At 37.5% G+C, this 17,687-nt stretch overlaps 1 protein-coding gene across 11 annotated transcripts in view; it reads right to left on the bottom strand.

Annotated features, from left to right (window-relative positions):
* Nucleotides 1-17,687, bottom strand: part of MCF2L (MCF.2 cell line derived transforming sequence like) — a 156,588-nt gene that overhangs the window by 10,469 nt on the left and 128,432 nt on the right. For all 11 annotated transcript variants that reach the window (XM_064709368.1, XM_064709359.1, XM_064709379.1 and 8 more), the window contains 15 exons: nucleotides 16,268-16,382; nucleotides 15,193-15,312; nucleotides 14,205-14,396; nucleotides 13,823-14,014; nucleotides 12,964-13,123; nucleotides 12,749-12,819; nucleotides 11,631-11,707; nucleotides 10,522-10,588; nucleotides 5,947-6,062; nucleotides 4,852-4,921; nucleotides 3,554-3,646; nucleotides 3,312-3,404; nucleotides 1,807-1,932; nucleotides 987-1,208; nucleotides 377-469 (listed from right to left, as the gene is read on the bottom strand). In XM_064709368.1, coding sequence (XP_064565438.1) covers nucleotides 377-469; nucleotides 987-1,208; nucleotides 1,807-1,932; nucleotides 3,312-3,404; nucleotides 3,554-3,646; nucleotides 4,852-4,921; nucleotides 5,947-6,062; nucleotides 10,522-10,588; nucleotides 11,631-11,707; nucleotides 12,749-12,819; nucleotides 12,964-13,123; nucleotides 13,823-14,014; nucleotides 14,205-14,396; nucleotides 15,193-15,312; nucleotides 16,268-16,382 — 1,807 coding nt within the window. The remainder of the gene's footprint in view (nucleotides 1-376; nucleotides 470-986; nucleotides 1,209-1,806; nucleotides 1,933-3,311; nucleotides 3,405-3,553; nucleotides 3,647-4,851; nucleotides 4,922-5,946; nucleotides 6,063-10,521; nucleotides 10,589-11,630; nucleotides 11,708-12,748; nucleotides 12,820-12,963; nucleotides 13,124-13,822; nucleotides 14,015-14,204; nucleotides 14,397-15,192; nucleotides 15,313-16,267; nucleotides 16,383-17,687) is intronic.

Genomic DNA, 17,687 nt, shown 5'->3' with positions numbered 1-17,687 from the left:
ATAGCCTCAGAGGAATCTTTCAAGAGGGACAGACAAAGCTCCCTCTCCAGTGCTTCTGTGACCAGAAACTGGAACAGACTGAGGCTGTGCTGCAGTCAAACCCCATCTCCCAAACCATCCACTACTCCAGTGACAGCCATAGGAATGATGTATACAATTTCCTCTAAGGACATTGTAAGATGGGATTATTTTTTCCCCCAGAAGTCTCTTCCCATTGAAATATGATTTATGTTTTCTTTCTTTTCTCTACATTTCCTTCATCACACTCTATTAGTGATATAACAGGAAAAGAAACCTCCAGATCTTCTTAGGGTTATGTCCTGTTCCCCTTCTCTCTATTTTTTTTATTTTTTGAATGTAGGGACATGTAATTTACCTGTACAATGTAAACTTCTTCCCGTGCATTATACCAGATTTCAAATTTTTTTGCATCACCTTTGACATTTTCTGTTATTCCAACTGCAGCCATCTGGAAGCAAAGAGAACAGAAGCTGACCTACTGCATTGCAATTATATTAAAACAGAAAAGGGAAGCTACTGGTATTCTGTGGTACCTCATTTCTGAAAAGAAAAACCACATCTGGCCTCTTGCACAAGGAAAAGAATAGCTAACAATTTGTGATCTGTGTGTTGGAGACAAGAGATTCAGTGCTTTGAGTCAGCCTGGCTGCTTTGGAGGGAAGAAGGGTTTAGGTACATTAGATTGAGACTCACTTGTGAAATGTTGCTTTTAAAATCCAGACCAACAAATCCTTCATGATTTTTACATTACCTTTCCCCTGCGTTTTCTGTGTGATTAATACAACTGCCATTCAGCTGGACAGACAGCAACACAAACCAACACAGACCTGCAGCACCAGTCAGGTTTGTCTCAAGGAGTGCAGTTCCCAGAACAATGCTGCAACACAGGTTTGCAGATACAACTAGAATATTACTACAGGCTAAGCCCTCAGTACCTTGACCATCAGGACTGATCAGTGCCTTACATTTAAGGAGTGTTTGTAGCTATAAGAAGGTGCTTTCTCATATCCCTCTCCATTTTCTTCTCGCTTCTTACAGAACAGCACTGCTTTCTCATGGAGGAAGAGGTGTCGCTGCATTGGCTTGAAGCGTGCCAAATCCTTGACCTTTGTGTGACCCTTTTTGTGATCAGTCCAGACATTGAAGGATCCCTGCATTAAAAGCTTGCCCAGCTCATTCAGGTTTCCCTGGAACAAAAAAACCAGTGATATTTGTAACTACAGAGATGACATCAGATTACAATACAGACTCCAAACAGGTCTTTAGAAGCCTCTTGTTCCCAATAATCTCTCATCTCAGTGTTTATGTTGGATTTGGAAACGCAATGAAGTCAGTGTTGAATCTCTCCATATAATTTTCACTGGCCATCACTGCTCAGGCAGGATTTTACAGTCAAGAGTACCAGTAGCAGAGGCACAGAGAACTATGCATAGAGAGAGGGAAGCAAAATACATGTTTGGTTGTTTAGTTCTTCCCTCCCTCCCCTCTGCTCGAAATCTGCTTATGTATTGTTTTGGGTTTTGCTATTTTTTTGGGAACTGAAATTTTTGGGTGTAGTATTACACAAAGATCAAAGAAAAAACAACTGAGGTAGACAGAGGAAAATATTAGTCATAGCAGGAAAAGTTCAAAAGAGTATAAAGAGATCCCTTTCCTATTATTTTCATTACACAATTAAGTTTAAAGGCATGTTTTGTAAAACATTCTTCTCATTATTAGTACACAGTGTAGGGCATGAAAAAGAAATGAAAATAAAGTTAAAAGTAAGCAAAAACTGTTACTCACATCATAGCCTGTAATGGCTATCTGGTGCATAGAATCATTAACTGCCTTAAGAATGCCCAGGATAGATGTCAGTGCTTCCTGAAGATCTTCAGCACCTTCACAGTTCTTGCTGTACTTCAGCATTTCCTGAGTGCAAGGGAAGGACAACACATTTACCTAGCTTGTGAAACAGTAGCAACTAGGAATGTTCAAATTTTAACACTGAATTTTAGGCAGGGGGTGTTGGGACGAGATGATCTTGAAGGTCCCTTCCAACCAAAACCATTCTATGATTCTGTGAATTTAAAGTTAGCAAAGTGAGCTTTATACCATGTAATCTAGGTAGTTCAGTAGTGGCTGGAACTCAATAGAACCTAAAGATTTACTTCTCATTTCTCCTGCTCATTATCCATATATATTTTGTTCATCTAGAGGTTTTGTAAGCTGTATGTAAGAACTTTACAATATTAACTTTGCAAACATCATTTTCATCACAATTACAAAAATAACCAAAAAACCAAAACCAAAACAACAATCCTCTAAAAAAAGGATAGGGTCTTTTCATTTGTTACTTTTCAAAAGAAATTTAAAAACATAGTCAAATTTCATTTACTCTTTTAATTATGGCAAGGCCTGTCATGCTAGTAAGAGATTTAAACTTACTGCACTGGGTATTGTTCTACACATCTAAAAAGGAATCCTTTCTATAAAGGGATTATTGGTGAAGGTGAAGCAGCATCTTCCAATTTGATACAGATAAACACAGCAGCAAGTTCATGTGGAATTCCTCTGACTTCACAATATGAAAATAAGAATTTACTAATGGACTGTAGGAAGTTATTTTAAGTAAAAAACCTTTATAATTCTTCTCTTTTTACATAAGACTAAAGTAATTAATTCTTTAAAGGCTGTTAACAGCTCAGTTTTAACTCAAGAGTAAACCTGTTTTGAAGTGAATTTTTAAGTTACTGTTAAATACAAGAATTGTAACATGTCTTTGTGAGAAATATTTCTTATTTCAAATATGGCAACATGTTATATTATACTTTAAATAAATTTATGGTAGTATATTGCTGTTATTTTGCTCTCTCAGTATAGCATATTTAAATGAATCACAACAGCATCCTTCATACAAACACCATACAGTGCTCTCCATAAAGTGCATTTCCTAGAGTCCAGCAAGGCAAGTTCCTGCAATACGGGTGGGGTGACTATAACTGAAGTACTTCAGATACTCTATCATCTTCATTTCAAGGTTTTCTTGGACCTTCTGTTTTCCCCTCACCAACATTTCAGCTGCAATCTAAGGGCAAAGATAGTTAACAAGATGTCTCTGTGCAATGTTTGCTTATTAGAAGTTTTTTGACTGAAAGAAAAAAGAACTGAGCTGAAAACTGATGAACAGGGATTTGTGTGTTTCTATTTCTGCTCACTAACTTTTAGGTTTCTCTACAGCAGGATGAGAGAAGCAGCATTCAAAAAAAATGCACAAAATGTCCTTAGCATTATAGTTTAGTAATACTTACCTTTAGCAATAATTGGTATTTGGTTATTCTTTGAACAGGTTTCAGCAAGTATGAGTCCAAACTGAGCTTGTGGTCGAGTTTCCTTTGACATTCCTGTAATCAGTGTTGGATTTCATCAGGACATGAATCAGTATTTGTGCTATTTGCTCTTGAGAAGGTTCAGTAAAAATAAACCAAACAAAAAACCCCAGACCCCAACAAAACCAAAGCCACCATTATTTTAGGGATTCAAGCAAGCATACCTGGAAAAATACAGAGTCTGAAAACTGCCTCCACAAACTTTCAGATCGAGGTTTATTTTGACAGTATTTTTCATAAATCTGGAAGTCTTCCATCTGGAATTGGGGAGAAAAGCAAAAAGTTCATGAATTCTTGTGACTTTAATAGACAAAGTTCATAACAATTTTTTTAAATTTTCAATAATGCTATGAAAGAATCCACCACCACCAAAAACTGAATAATTGTTTTTTGCTTAGGATGCCTCAAGGAATTGCAAAATCACTGATTTTGTAATGGCTACTAATTTACAAAATAAAACACTCCTGTTAATTTTTGCTTCAGTTGAATGTTAAACACATTATGAAGAAGCATATGTTATATTTACAAATATATTTCTCCTATAATATAAAAAATACCTCTATGTGTGCCCCGCCATGAGACCCACTGTGTAGATTTTTTAAAAGACTGTCTTTTTCCTTTATTTTCTTTTCACAAATGTGTTTTTCACTGGGAGTCACACTAAGGTAAATCAAGCAGTTTGCTCCCCCTTATTACTTCAAAAATTAAATAGCACGTCTTCAGCACCAAGTGCTTTCAGCACTTGCTGAAAGCAAAAGGAAATAAAGACTGCTGAAAATGTCGTAGTAACCACAGATATAATGAAAGACCAGGTAGAAAATCAGCAGACACAGAAGCACCTCCATCCCTCAGTTTTAGGAAACACCATCTCCATGGATGTAGGCAGTAAACAGAGGGGAGAGGGATGGCTCCTCCCAGGAGCTTTAGAGCATCAAAAGGCTGATTTCCATACACACATTCTTATTTAGCCTTTAATACACTACAGGTGAGACTCATTGTTTAGTACATCCCCAATTAAAAAAAGTTTATTTTTGTCATAGACTTCTATTTTTGGAACAAAAATGTTTTGGACTTACTCTGTTGAGGTGTACTCTTTAAAGAACAAGGAAAAGAACAAAACAACAATCCACTAAAGAAATCTAACCAAGTAAACTTGGTTTACTTACATATATAGTGATGTGAAACAATGCAGTGCACGACTCCTCTTCATGCTTTCCTGACTGACACTTTAAAAAAGCAGTTTTTTTTTTTTTAACAATATGGTAGTTTTTCCTAACAAAATCAATTGTGCTGCACAGAGGAAAGTATCTGTAACTCTCAAATAACATCTGCATTCTCAACCTATTCCATGCTCAGGACAAACAAAGGGGATGTGGTGGTCACTGCTACATCAGAATCACTCTCACATATTACTGCCCTAAAGAGGTTTGTGAATGCAGAGCCAGCAAAAGGCCTCACATACCTGATCCAGAAAGCACCGTCCTACCAGTTCTGGGTATTCCACATAGGTTTCTAGTTCTCTCAAGAATATCCTATGAGAAAGAAAATTTTCTTAGAGCATACATTAAGAAAGTTGTCATAATGTTCACAGTTTTGCAATTAGTTTTGTAAACTTTTGGAAACAGAGTTGTAATGCTACAAAGTCAAACATAATTCTTTTGGATCGTGTACTTTGAAGGGAATAGCAAATGAAAACAAATATTCTGACCAATTTCTTTCAGCTTACTGTTGCTGCAACTGAAATCAAATACAGGGTTGGAGAAGGAAAGGCGATTTAATTTCCCTTCCTTATGTATTCAGCAGCAGGATTTGTACAGTTTAAAGTGTTTGGGTTTTGTTTCCAAATACTACCAAACACCACATACCAAACAACCCAAAAACCACCTTCCCAAAACTAAAATAAACTCAAAACACACACACACACAAAAAAAATCAGTGACAAAAACTCGTTCTAGTTTTGCCTGAATAAAAAACAACTACTTAATATGCTTAACTTTTCTTGAAAACCAGTTTCCCTTTCCTATAAATTTAAATATTATCCTATGAAGAAATACCTCTCTAGCAGCAAGGATTCAGACTTCAGAGAGGTCACTCAATATATATTTTAATATATACAAATAAATATGGTTTTATATATTAATTTTATGTATTATTTAATACATCCATAGAAATATAAAATTAATCGCTCTCAATCAGATGGAAGACTTGAGAATGTGTGATTTAGAACCATAATTCACTTTCCATAGCAAAATTAATAAAAAAAAGAAACTCAAATAAAACCTACTTTAATTATCTTGTAACCAGATCCAAATATCTTGCTTCAGAAAGATGACCACAATGCAAAATTCTACCTGTGTGCTGCATGTATGCAGTTTCACACAGCTTTGCTCATCTTCTATAGATATTTTGCTTTTCCTCTTCTAAGCAACACAATGTTGCCATGCCATACAGACAAGTAGAACTCTGTAAGGATCTTTTAGCAATCTAAGGTAGATTAAAATACAAAGTAAAGAATCTCATCCAAATGCTGTTCTTAGAACCAAATGCAAATCCTCACCTGTTGTGAAAGTGATAAATTTCTTCCATATTCCCAAACAAGATATCTTTCTTATTTTGCAGTTCTGGTGGAATGAGATGAGCCATTAAGGGGTTGTCCATCTCTGCAGCATAACCCTGCAACACAGGAGAGAGGCACAATTATTATCTCCCTTTGCTTGCAGTACTTCTCTCTCTAACAAAGCAATTTGTCTTCAGGCTGACAGACAGACAAGAAGGAGCTCAGTATTAATCATGAAAGAAGAATACAAATTCTGTTTTCCCATCACCCCACTTGGACACACACCGAGTCTTTAGGAAGATACTTGAGTAAATCCTGCAATTCTAGATAAGTGAGGATGAAACAAAGTTTGCAATCATTTTCACCAACTAAAGGCTCTACATTCCTACACTGCTTACAAATTATAGCTCATACTTTTTTTGCTAAGACTTTACACATCTGAATTTAGAGTCCCAATTCCAGTATACACACAAACCTTCATGCCTGTCTTAGCCATTGCTAGGAAGGAATAAGCTGACTGTAGTTATTTCTGCAGGTAACAGACACCATTAAGCTAAAAACCTTCCATTTGCTTCAGTACCTAAAGGAGTAGCTTTAGATTCCCACTTGTCATATAACCACATTGACAACATTCTCTTGTCTGTTAATCTGGCACAGAAAAGGACACTAGTGGCTTTAGTCCAGGACTGTTCTCCTTTGGCCCTCAGATCACTAATCTGCCTTCTCTCAAAACACTAAAAAATCCTAAATAAAAAACCAGTCCCAACAAGTCAACCAGAAAAATGGCAGGAATTCTCTAACACCTGCATTATAAGCAGATTTCTTAATATAAATAAATTTCCTAGCATACAGGCATTGAAGGAAGATGATTCTATCTTCTTTAGATTTGGATTAGATTTCTATCTCTTGTGGTTTGTGGTTTTGTTAATTTTTAAAATTTTTTAAACACGAGGTGATCCTTGCATTAAGGCACATTGATTATAATAAGCCACACCAAACAAGCAAACTACATAATTAAAAGAAAAGGTAAGTAAAAGTGCACCTACAATTAAGATTTTCAACATTTTCAACATGTGGTCCACACTACAGAAAGTAGAAGAACTAGCTGGTAAAGTCAGCTAACCTGAAGAATTCCAGCATTTGGATAAGACATAATTATTTTGTTCAAAAGAACCCAGAATCAGCCCTTTTCAAGTCTGGGTATTTTTCCCTCAAACACCACGAAAACAAAAAAACAAAACAAAACAACAAAAAAAACCCCACAAAAAACACCCAAACAAACAAACAAAAAAACCCACAACAACAAAACAAAACACCAAAAAAACCCCAAACCACAAACAAACAAACAAACAAAAAAAAACCCAAAAAACCCAAAAACCCCCCAAAAAACCCACAATCACAAAACAACCAACAAAAAAAGACCACACAAACAAAAACAACAACAAAAAAACCAACCCCAAAAAAACCCCTCCCAGTGGTATAGGCAAAGTCCATGGACCTCATAAATAGCTAAAAATAGCTAAACATCGGTTTCTTTCTCATATTTTTCCTGCCCCCAAGCAGGAAAAGGCAGAGTCTGAAAAAAAGAGAGTGGAAATAAAAAATGAAGGAAAATTGTACAGCCTTAAAAATTTTTTAAATTTAGAATAAATGGAGTTAAATTTTTTTACTAGGAAAATAACTATTGCAGCCACCAAGAAGAGCTCTTTAGATGAAGAGCTCCACAAAGAGAATGATTTCCACTTTAAGTCAAGATGATATCAAAAATAGCAGCACAGCCAGCACTGGCAAAAAGGAGTACTGAATTAGCTCAGGTGAAAGGAAGCCTGACAGAGTTCATTACTTTCAAATTTTGAAGGAAGAAAAGCTTGAAATACATACATTGACAAAAAGTTTTTGTCATTTTTTTCACTTTATGTCGGATCTCAATATCTCAGTCCTGAGATGCTGAGCCTCCGAGACCCTGGGGGGGCTCGGGACTCCTGGAATGCTGCCAGAAGTGTCTAGTAGCTGGACTTTAACCCTGCACAGGAGACGACAAGGATGAGGGCTTCACAGAGTGATTGGTGAAGAGATTAGCTAATTAGAGGGTGAGAAACAGGATTTAAGATTTATGTACAGGGGGGTTTAGAGGAGCAAGATGAGGAGATTGGGGTGTGTCCTGTCCTCCTCCTTCTTCCTCCTCTCCTCCATCTTCTTTGGCCATGGTGGCACCTTTCTATTGGTTATTACTAAGAGTACACCGAGTTATAACAATAGACGGTATTGAGGAAAAATGATAAATATTGTATACGTAGCAAAGGGTATAAAGATAGGTGCCTGCCCCGGAGGGGGACGGAGTGTGCCCATGGCTGACTGCTGTGCAGATCTCTGTCTGGCTGAAAGAACATCTTTTAGATAAACAATTAATAAACATAAAACCAGAAAGAAGAACTGAAGCCTCTTCTCGTCTTTCGATACCCGGGCTGCCCCAAGGTCACCCAGGGCCTCCTCCGGGCTCTCCAGGCCCCTCAAACAGCCGAGATAAACCCAGACTTAGCAGTTCCTGGCTGGGCTCTACCACCACAACCTTTCGGGGTGAGATTAACCAGAGACTTAGCGTTCCCTGGGCGGACCAGAACCACCACAACCTTTCGGGGGAAGATAAACCAGACAACTTTAGGCTGATATACTTTTAAAATTTATTATAAAAAGCTTCATGTTTTACTACCTATGCAGTAGTTGTGTTTTAAGAAAAGAGAGGGAGAGCTACTTAATGTAGCCACAGAGATTAAATAATCTTACTTAGATTCTTTAATCTTACTTTAAAAATGTTTAAGGCATTGCTTAGTCTTTCATCTGAAAGCTGCTCTAAAACCATACAAGTAAGTGGGAAAAAGGGTAGAATTCAACACCTAAAAATAGACTAGACCAGTATTCTTCTCCCAGTAAACTTTTCACAGACAGAAGTGGGATGATCATGGTTATTAATGAAAGAAAAGTTATTGATCTTGGATAAGCTATAGGAGTTTCCAAATAATCAATCTTGGGAAACTACCTTGCTTTTTTCTATCAGAATCCTTGGCAGACAGAAAATCCAATGCAAACAAATAGGACATAATAAGAGTAGACACTGTCTCTACAAAGGAATACCAGGTTATTTTATATGAAAAATTGAAAGATTAATAGAATAGGAGAAACAAAGGGAAAGGGAGAACAGCCAGAACTATAGACTAATAACTAGAATTCCTCAAAAGCTGGAAGCCTGCCACTGAGCCATAGCTCAGCAAGTATCTGACCCAGAATTACTGCTGGCACTGCCAATCACCCAGGTTCAAGCCAGAGGGATACCAAACTGCAAGGAGGCACAGAGAGGTGTGCCTGGCACTGAGCACTGGAGTGTCACTCACAGTGGCATAAAACCAAAACTCTTTGGCCTAGGAAGACAGGAGTTGCACTGCACTCTATGGAAAACAAGAGTAATACAATGGGAATAGAAAGATGCTCCAGTAGCAGCAGTAAGGACCAAAAATCTCCAAACTATTCAAATCATGATTTTATGAATAGACCTGCATTGCATACAAAAGCAGAGGATAAAGTGATATTTAAGGCCCACTCCAAACTGACCTGGGTTTATTATCACATGTCAGGTGTGACCATCCTGCTGTAATCAACAATTCCAGCATTTGGACTGAACACAGGATGTAAAAGCTGTGGGAAGCTCAGCACAAACCGGCAAAACCAAGACCAGAGTCCAAAACCCTCATACACTACTCTTACTTGAAGGTATGTACTCAGAAGTTATTAGTCCTGGTCCATGACTTTTGGCAGTTCCTATTTAGGAGCTTAACATTGATATGGACACCAAGAATATCCGCCTGTCTCAACTCTAGTTCATCCTGATCAAATTATTCAGCCATAGTCACCGGCAACTTCATTATTCCCTGAAATCAAACTGGATTACAGGAAAATGGCACATCCATAGCTGAAGACTTGAACTTGAGGAAAAAAAGAATACTGCAGTGTATTTCTACAAGCAACTCAGCTGTGCTGTAATCCTGCCTCCAGAAGTGTGGAGCAAAGGGAGCACCTTTGTTTCCTTGATGATTTCAAATGGAGATTTTATTACAAGGCATTCTGTTCCCACAGCTGTACCCAAGATATGTGGAAGATAACTTAAAGATATGCAAAGGAAGATGTAAGAAACAACTTTTCTCCTCTGACACAGAAGCCTCTTGACACAGATTCATGTTCCTGTGTGACACATGACCTTCCTGGAACTGACCCAAGACTCTGGAAAGAACTTTTGCAGGAATTAATGATCATAACAAATCTCACTATGATTCCACCTAAGTACTAAGGCACATCTTATTTTCTGCTCAATTTTGTTTTCTAATACAAAATCCTAGTTGTATGGCTATTTCTAGGAAAAAATCACATATTGCTGCCTCTGTGAAAATATGATGAGAAAGGAAAAATGTAATGACCACATTGCTTGACAAAACAAACAGAGGCTTTACGGTGGCAAGGAAAAAATAAGAGAATCCATGAAATGCAAGAGATTCACTAACATCCAGAGAGAAACTTAGCCTTTACCTCAAGAACACAGAGAAGTTCTTCCACATATGCTCGTTCAGTCTCGATAAGTTCATTCATTACATGCCTGTGGACAAAGAACAATAATTAAGGTGGGCCTATTCACTTATGTAAAGCAATGAGGCAACATTAATTTTGTCTGGTTTTCTTCTTTACTTCAGACAATAAAAGAACTGTTTCCAGGAAATGGAAAACGTGATGTTCCATGGATATTCCTGTCATTACTTTATATATCCTTATTGAGAGATAAGTATTTAAAAAAAAAAAATTAAATTTTTGAAAACATGTTTGAACAGGAAAACATAAAATCTAGCAGTTCCAGTGCTGTAGTAACTGAATTAAAGCAGTAGAGTGTTTTATCATTGTATGTACAAAGTCTGGTTATACTGTGTTTGCAATTACTGCAGGAGCTGGAGTTGGAGCTGCATAGGATTATCAAACAGACTGAAAGCTACACTGGTAATTTTAAATTAGAGACATTTAGGGCACCCTTTAAATATCTTGATGATGCTTTAATTTCCATAATGACCAAGCATTGAATCATACTTCCCTCCAAACTCCTTCCCTTGTGATTCTGTGTGGTGTAACAGAAGGTTATAGCAGTAAAAAGACCATATAAGCAGCCAGTTTGCAAGTAAAAATGCAAGGTCTGCTATAGGCATTGCAGGTGGTACTAAGTAATTTCTTTAACATATTTTATGCTGTTCAGTTTTTATAAAAGTGGTTTTTGGTAACACATATCAAAACTAAAATGGACTAAAAAGAGTCCAATAAAAAGACAAAGTCTCAAAGCACGGAGACCAAATCCTTCAATAGATTTACAGGAGATTTATTGCTCAAAACTGTTTAATCTCTGAAATGAAAATATGTAGTTGTCCTGCCACAGCATCACCTCACTGCAGCAAAGGTAGACGCTGTTACTACCCAAACTCTAAATAATGCTGCAGACAGAAATGTCTTCCTCTGTGCACAGAGCATAGCCAATGCATTTCAAAAGTCACTGAGAATTATTCCAGAGAAATACACTTGCTTTATCAAATCCTTAGTCAGGCTTTGCTGGAACCAAATCAGAGAAAATCCACACTTTTTGCTTATCAAAATATACTTACTGTCGTAACACAGCTAGGTTTTCTTCATCATCCATTGTAGATCCTCCTCTGCTTTGATGGAGTTCAGTCGTTTCACTCTAAAGAAGGAAACAATTAAACAATGAGAAAATAATCATGGCATCACAGGAAAAGACACTTTAAAATACAGAACTCTGTGCTCAGCCCTTTTCACTGGAAAGACTGTACTCCACTAAAAATGAAGGCATTTTGCAAGAATGCTGTGAAAAAAATTCAAGTCACCCTGAAGGTCTTGAAGCACACAATATTTGGATGTGAAAAGTTCTCCATCAAAAGCCAGTTAAGAAAAGATGGTGGTTCAAAACCCTTTTCAAGAAGGCATTAGAGCACCAACATAATCTTGTAGGCAACACTAGCCTTAGTCTGTTTTCCAAGATAAAAATAAGGTACTATGCTAACTTTCTGGTTACTTCTTAAACCGACACAGAAATTCACTCCTAAAACTTTTACTGTAATGCCTAAACCTAACTATGGCTTGCTGAAAAAAGAGAGAGGTTCTGCTTTCAAGCCCTCCTTGAACTACTCTTTTTCTCTCCAAATGCTGTCCATCCTGGTCATGTGGCCCAGCCTTCCTCCTGGTGTTGCCTTTTGCTGCACCTTTGATTCAACTTTGCTGAATTGATCCAACTCTCCAACACAGTGAGAAACTCCTTGTTTCTGTTGCTGCTATCAGGATACTTCCCTTGCTGCAGGCAGGGCAGGAAGTCCATCCCCACTTGGGAATGGCAACACACTAGGTCAGGTGAAGCTGTCTTGGAGCCAATGACAACTACTTCTTCACTGTCAATGGTTTTATAAGTAGCCAATTACTACTGGCAAATAAAAAATGTTTCCTGTTCATAGACCTCATATTTTGCTGCCCCTAACATTTTTCCTAATATTGGCAACTATTTACTTTACCCTACCTCATAACCAGCCAAGCAACAAAGCAGCCCCTATTTAAACCATGTGACTGTTTCACCAGCGTTACTTCAACTGGGACAATGCCATCACTTTCTCAGTAGAATTCCCTCATACTTATTGAGAGTTCCTGCATATTCTGTTGTACTATGAGTTTTTCAAGTAGTACATGTGTGAAAAATGCCAAGTGACAAAAATACCTTTGCTTTTCTGTAGTTTACCCTCCGAAGTGCACTGCTTTCTGAGTTGGACACGTTTTCTCTTTGGAGACCTAAACATGTAAACCAGAACCAAACAGAAGTTAGAACTGGATCAGATTGACACAGATGTTCATGCAACCACAGATTATGGCTGGAAATTTCTTTAAGCTTCTCAGCATAGCACAAAAAACTAAAGGCTAATACAGGTAACTTACCTGGAGAGGTACAAGGAGATTTTACAAATGCTTCAGGTCTTGGAGCAACTGGCTGAACAGGACGTGTCTGCTTAGCTGCCAGCTTCTTAAGACTTACTTGCCTCTTTTGAAACATTTCTTCCATACTTTCTTGCTTCTGGAAAACCTTTTGCACATGGTCCTACAGTTGCCATAGAAATAAAAACTAACTTGAATTTAAAAAACAGTTTAAATAATTTATTATAATTTTTAAATTCCTGTCAGAGACCTATCAACAAGCTACACTGACATCTACAGCATCTACAGCATACTGATTTGAAATTGCAATTACTTTTAAACCACATATAAAAATATTACTCTAACTCTTCACTCTTAACAAGGTGAAATCTACAGTGATTTTGTACACTTAAGAACATTACTTAAGTAACATTACTTCAAAAATATTTTGTGTGTTTACTATTGAGAAACCTGAGATTCAAATTTCAATTAAAAAAAATAATTTTTTTTGACTGTCTAAAGGTTCTGTTACATGAAGAGATCAACCATGAAGAAAAGGAATATATTCTCAAGTTCTAAAAAATAAAAAAAAAGTAGCACATTTTTGCTACGTAAGAAAAAGATATTTCAAATACTCATTTGGGAGAATTTTTTCTAAAAGCAATTTTACTATCTGAAAAATTAAAGTAGTTATGAAAAGTCTCTGAAGCCCTTGGTGCTTATCCAAAGATATGCTGAGACTCAGGTACAGAAATGTATTGGCTTTCCAGTTCACAGGTTTAACTCCTAGTACTGATTATTTAGCTCTATCAATGGCAGTACAAGAGAGCAACTCTAGAATGAAAAAATGGACACACAGACACACATAAACGTCTTTTGGTACCTTTAGGTCTTCATTAAGGATGTGAGCATACTCTTCATAAATTTTATTCAGCTCCTTGATTTTATTGCCAGCACCAGTATCCAGGAACTTCTCGATCTCCTGTAGCGCTGATTCTGCACCATCCTGAGACTGACACTTATCTACTGGCTGGGAAGCCAGCAGGTAAATTCCTTCATCACACCACTTCATGGACTAGAAACAGAGAAAGACAGGCTCAGAATGCACCAATGTCAGCATCACACACTAAGAGTCTGAAACACTCAACCTTGTCATGTATTCAGCTATTTAAAGAGAAAACTTCCAGCCCACTGAGATAACGTTACCTACCATTATGACAATTGTTTGCCTGAGGTTTTGGGAAACAGTTGCATACTATATTTACCTTCTCTAGTAAGTCATGCAGTTCCAGGGATTTGTTAAGAAGTTTTCTCCTCCGTTCTATTTCAGTAGTGAAGGCATCACAGAGATGATGAAGTTCACTGCATTTTGGAATAATGGAGTCCACAGCATAATGATTGCTTTGAATAAAAGCATCACGCTCTGAGGCTAACATTTTGGCTTTTGTTACAGTTTCCTAAGAAAATAAGCACTGATTAAAGTACATCTTTCCTTGGATCAAGATCAATGAAACAACTTTTACACAGTGAAATACACATATTGATAAAGAATACATCTTTAGTTCATATCTGCCTTGCTTAATAAATCAAAGTGATTTCCTGTCTTTCCAAATGCCCAAGAACCTTCATGTACCAGAGTACCTCAGAAATAACAGTGAGTTTAATCACAGGTCTCCCTGTGAAGGAACCACTGTTGTCTTTCTATGCCTTATTCAGCAGGGTCTGTGTATGAATGCAATTTGGGATACAGCAACAATCTGAACTGAAATTTAAAAGAACCAATCTCAGCCTTAAGACCAACAACCTCACTTAGAGAGCAATTTGCTTCATCGTGAAGCACAGATCAGAAAAAGGTTCCCTTTCTATATTGTTCAGTGTATATTTCTGTTGGCCATCTTCATTGTACATTCAAAACACAGCTTTCTTATTTCTAAGATTTATTGAAAGACATGGCTTTAATAGGAATGGAAGTGGCTTCTTGATCAGTAAATGCAAAACTTGGGTATGTAGACACTTCATGCAATTCTTACATGAAGCAATCACACTTTGTGTCTGGTCACTCTGCTCTTTATTGAGGGGTGTCCAAGAATTACTCTGCTCCAATGCTTAAAGACTTTCAAATTCCTTCTGTATGTTACCTGAGACATTGATTCTGTCTTGTTGTCAGTTTAAGCTGATACACTCAACAACCAAATCCCATTCCCCTCTGCACGTGCATTGTCATAGCAGAAATTGAGATTGCAGATTTCTTACATCTGATTTTTCTTTAAAGTTGGCAAGATCTTTCAAAATATGCTCCACATGTGAACGGCTGTTTCCCACATCTGTGAAAGCAGACAGTCTCTCAGACACAATATCCAAAGCTGCTTTGACCTGAAATGAGACACAGCTATGTATGAATGAGGAGACCTCCACCTCTCCAGAGACCCACTAATTACATAGGTGATAGCCACTATTAGCAGTCAGGTGACTCACATTAGGTGGTTACTGGGACAGAGACAAAGCACCTTTTTTGTCAGCATACCTTTACCCCCCAGTTAAAAAGGAAAACAAATACAAAGAAGACGCAGTGAAATAATCCTGTTTCCTGGTACTGAAAAAGATGCAAGAAAAAGATGCAAAGGAAACATTTATGATCTTGCTTTTACCAGATAACAAGGATGTAAAGTGACATTAATGTTAACAGCAGACCATGAGGGAGAGGTCCCCTCCAGCAATTGCTTTAGAGACAGAAAAATGCTTGCAAGAGTGTTTCTGAGTGTTGCTCTTGTGGAGACACAGGGGCTGTGCTCAGAGATCAGCTACACCAGGATAAAGGGTCTGCAGGTGCCACTGAGCACATGAGTTAAACAACATGAGATCAGAAACTGGCTGTGAAAATTGTAGTGCAGCCTCCACCCAGCTTCTAACACTATGGCTGCAACTTCCCACCCACAGTGTTGGAGACAGTTTTCATAAAATTTCAGCCAGAATGTTTAGTTGAGACTTGGTTCCATAAAAGAATCTATTGGCAAGATGAAAGTGTTGCAGCAGCATTTTATGTTTCTGTGGTACAGAACAGGTTTCAAAGGACTTTTTGAATGCTTATACACTGCTTGGTGCATGGAAAAGAACTTCCTAAGACTGTAGAAAAAAAAAAAAATGTTATGTCTCTATGGGCAAGAATCCAAACTAGTAAAGATAGCAGTGTGTCAAGTAAGGGCAAGTACAAGAAAAAGGCTGGAGAAAGCTTGCAAGTACATACAAGAACTGTAAAATCAAGAGCAGGAAGCATTTTCTGAATCATTTCTGTGTTACCAAATATTGACTGCCACCAAGAAGTTCTCACCTCTCTGAAATTCTGTTCAAAATTCCGAAGGCGCAGACACTGCTCTAGTTTTTGCTGATGCTTCATCCAAAACTCATCAAATGCGGTCTCTGTTTCATGTAATTGAGCCAATAGCCTTTAAAAATCAAAACAAAACACATTAAAAAATACTCTAAGAATGATGGGTACAACCTTCAAGGGACAATGCAATCCTCCACAGTAAATAAAAAAGCCTCCCCAAAGCAGTATTTTTCAGGACAAATAAACTGGATACAGAAAATATTTTTTATATCACACAGTATCATTTCCTACAAAAACACTGATGTAAAAAGCTGAAACTCAACACAAACAATAATTTCTGGAAAATGGGCTAGTGCTTATTTTAAGCACCTTCTCAGCTTTGGCCTGGGGACATGGGGAGCTGGGGCTAACATAAATAAATATGTAAATGTGTGTGGGTTAAGACTCAGAGGAACCCAACCCTTAGGCTAACAAGAAGAGTTAAAGTAAAAAATTTGAACTGCTATGACCAGGCAGCTGCCCTTACATTTCATTCTTTGGAGCAAAGCTCTCTGTAAACCTGAAGGCCATTGCTCCTTCTCTTCCAAGGAGAGTTGGTAATTAAATATCATAGGGAAGTGTACAGCAGTACTGTGATGAGGAAAACCTTCTTTGATTATAATTCTGGCAAATGTGTTAAAACTTTCACTTCTTAACTTACCTTCTATAATTGTATTTGACAGTATGATATCCCATGGACTTTATACAGTGCATTTTGCTGTACTTAGACTACATCTGGGGAAGGCAACCCATCAGAATTTTAATGAACTTTTGTCTCTAACACTACAGAAATGAACTCTGAATTTACAAGTTAAAACCAACAAGAGAAAAGGCAGTGACACACACAGAGTTTGTTCCAACTTCCGTCAGATATTGTATTGAATAGGAATGTTATGGATAAATGAGCAACCCCCACCCTGATCGTCCTTGGATAGCTGATAGCAACAGTGACCAAAAAAGTGACTTCTGCCAAGCTTTGTGGATTGGGATGGACAGTTATTTGGAAAGAAAGCTGGCCTGAGTGTAACAGAAACACAGAATGACAGACAAAAAAAGAATGCAGAATGCAGCCTGGGGGAAATGAGCTATGCTTTCATAGCTTTGTGAAAATTTACATCTGTGCTGCAGTGATATAATGTCTTCCAACCGGGCAGTAATGTGAGGGGGGTGTGTATGTGGCAGGCAGGGAACAGAGGAAAACTATACCTATTACTTATATGCCCAGAGGAAGCACATAGGAAATCGGTGCATAGATGCTTCAGGAGTGGTGTACTCCCTAACAGCCCTTAAAAGCTACTAACAACATTGATAAGTTAACAGGTTTAAAAGAAAAAAAACACTCCCACTTCAAAGATAAATGGACAAATCTACTGAAAAGAAG

This window comes from Zonotrichia leucophrys, chromosome 1 (assembly GCF_028769735.1).
Source record: "Zonotrichia leucophrys gambelii isolate GWCS_2022_RI chromosome 1, RI_Zleu_2.0, whole genome shotgun sequence".
Classification (NCBI taxonomy): domain Eukaryota; kingdom Metazoa; phylum Chordata; class Aves; order Passeriformes; family Passerellidae; genus Zonotrichia; species Zonotrichia leucophrys.
Note: the sequence above shows the minus strand (reverse complement) of the source record. Positions and strands in the feature narration are given on the sequence as shown.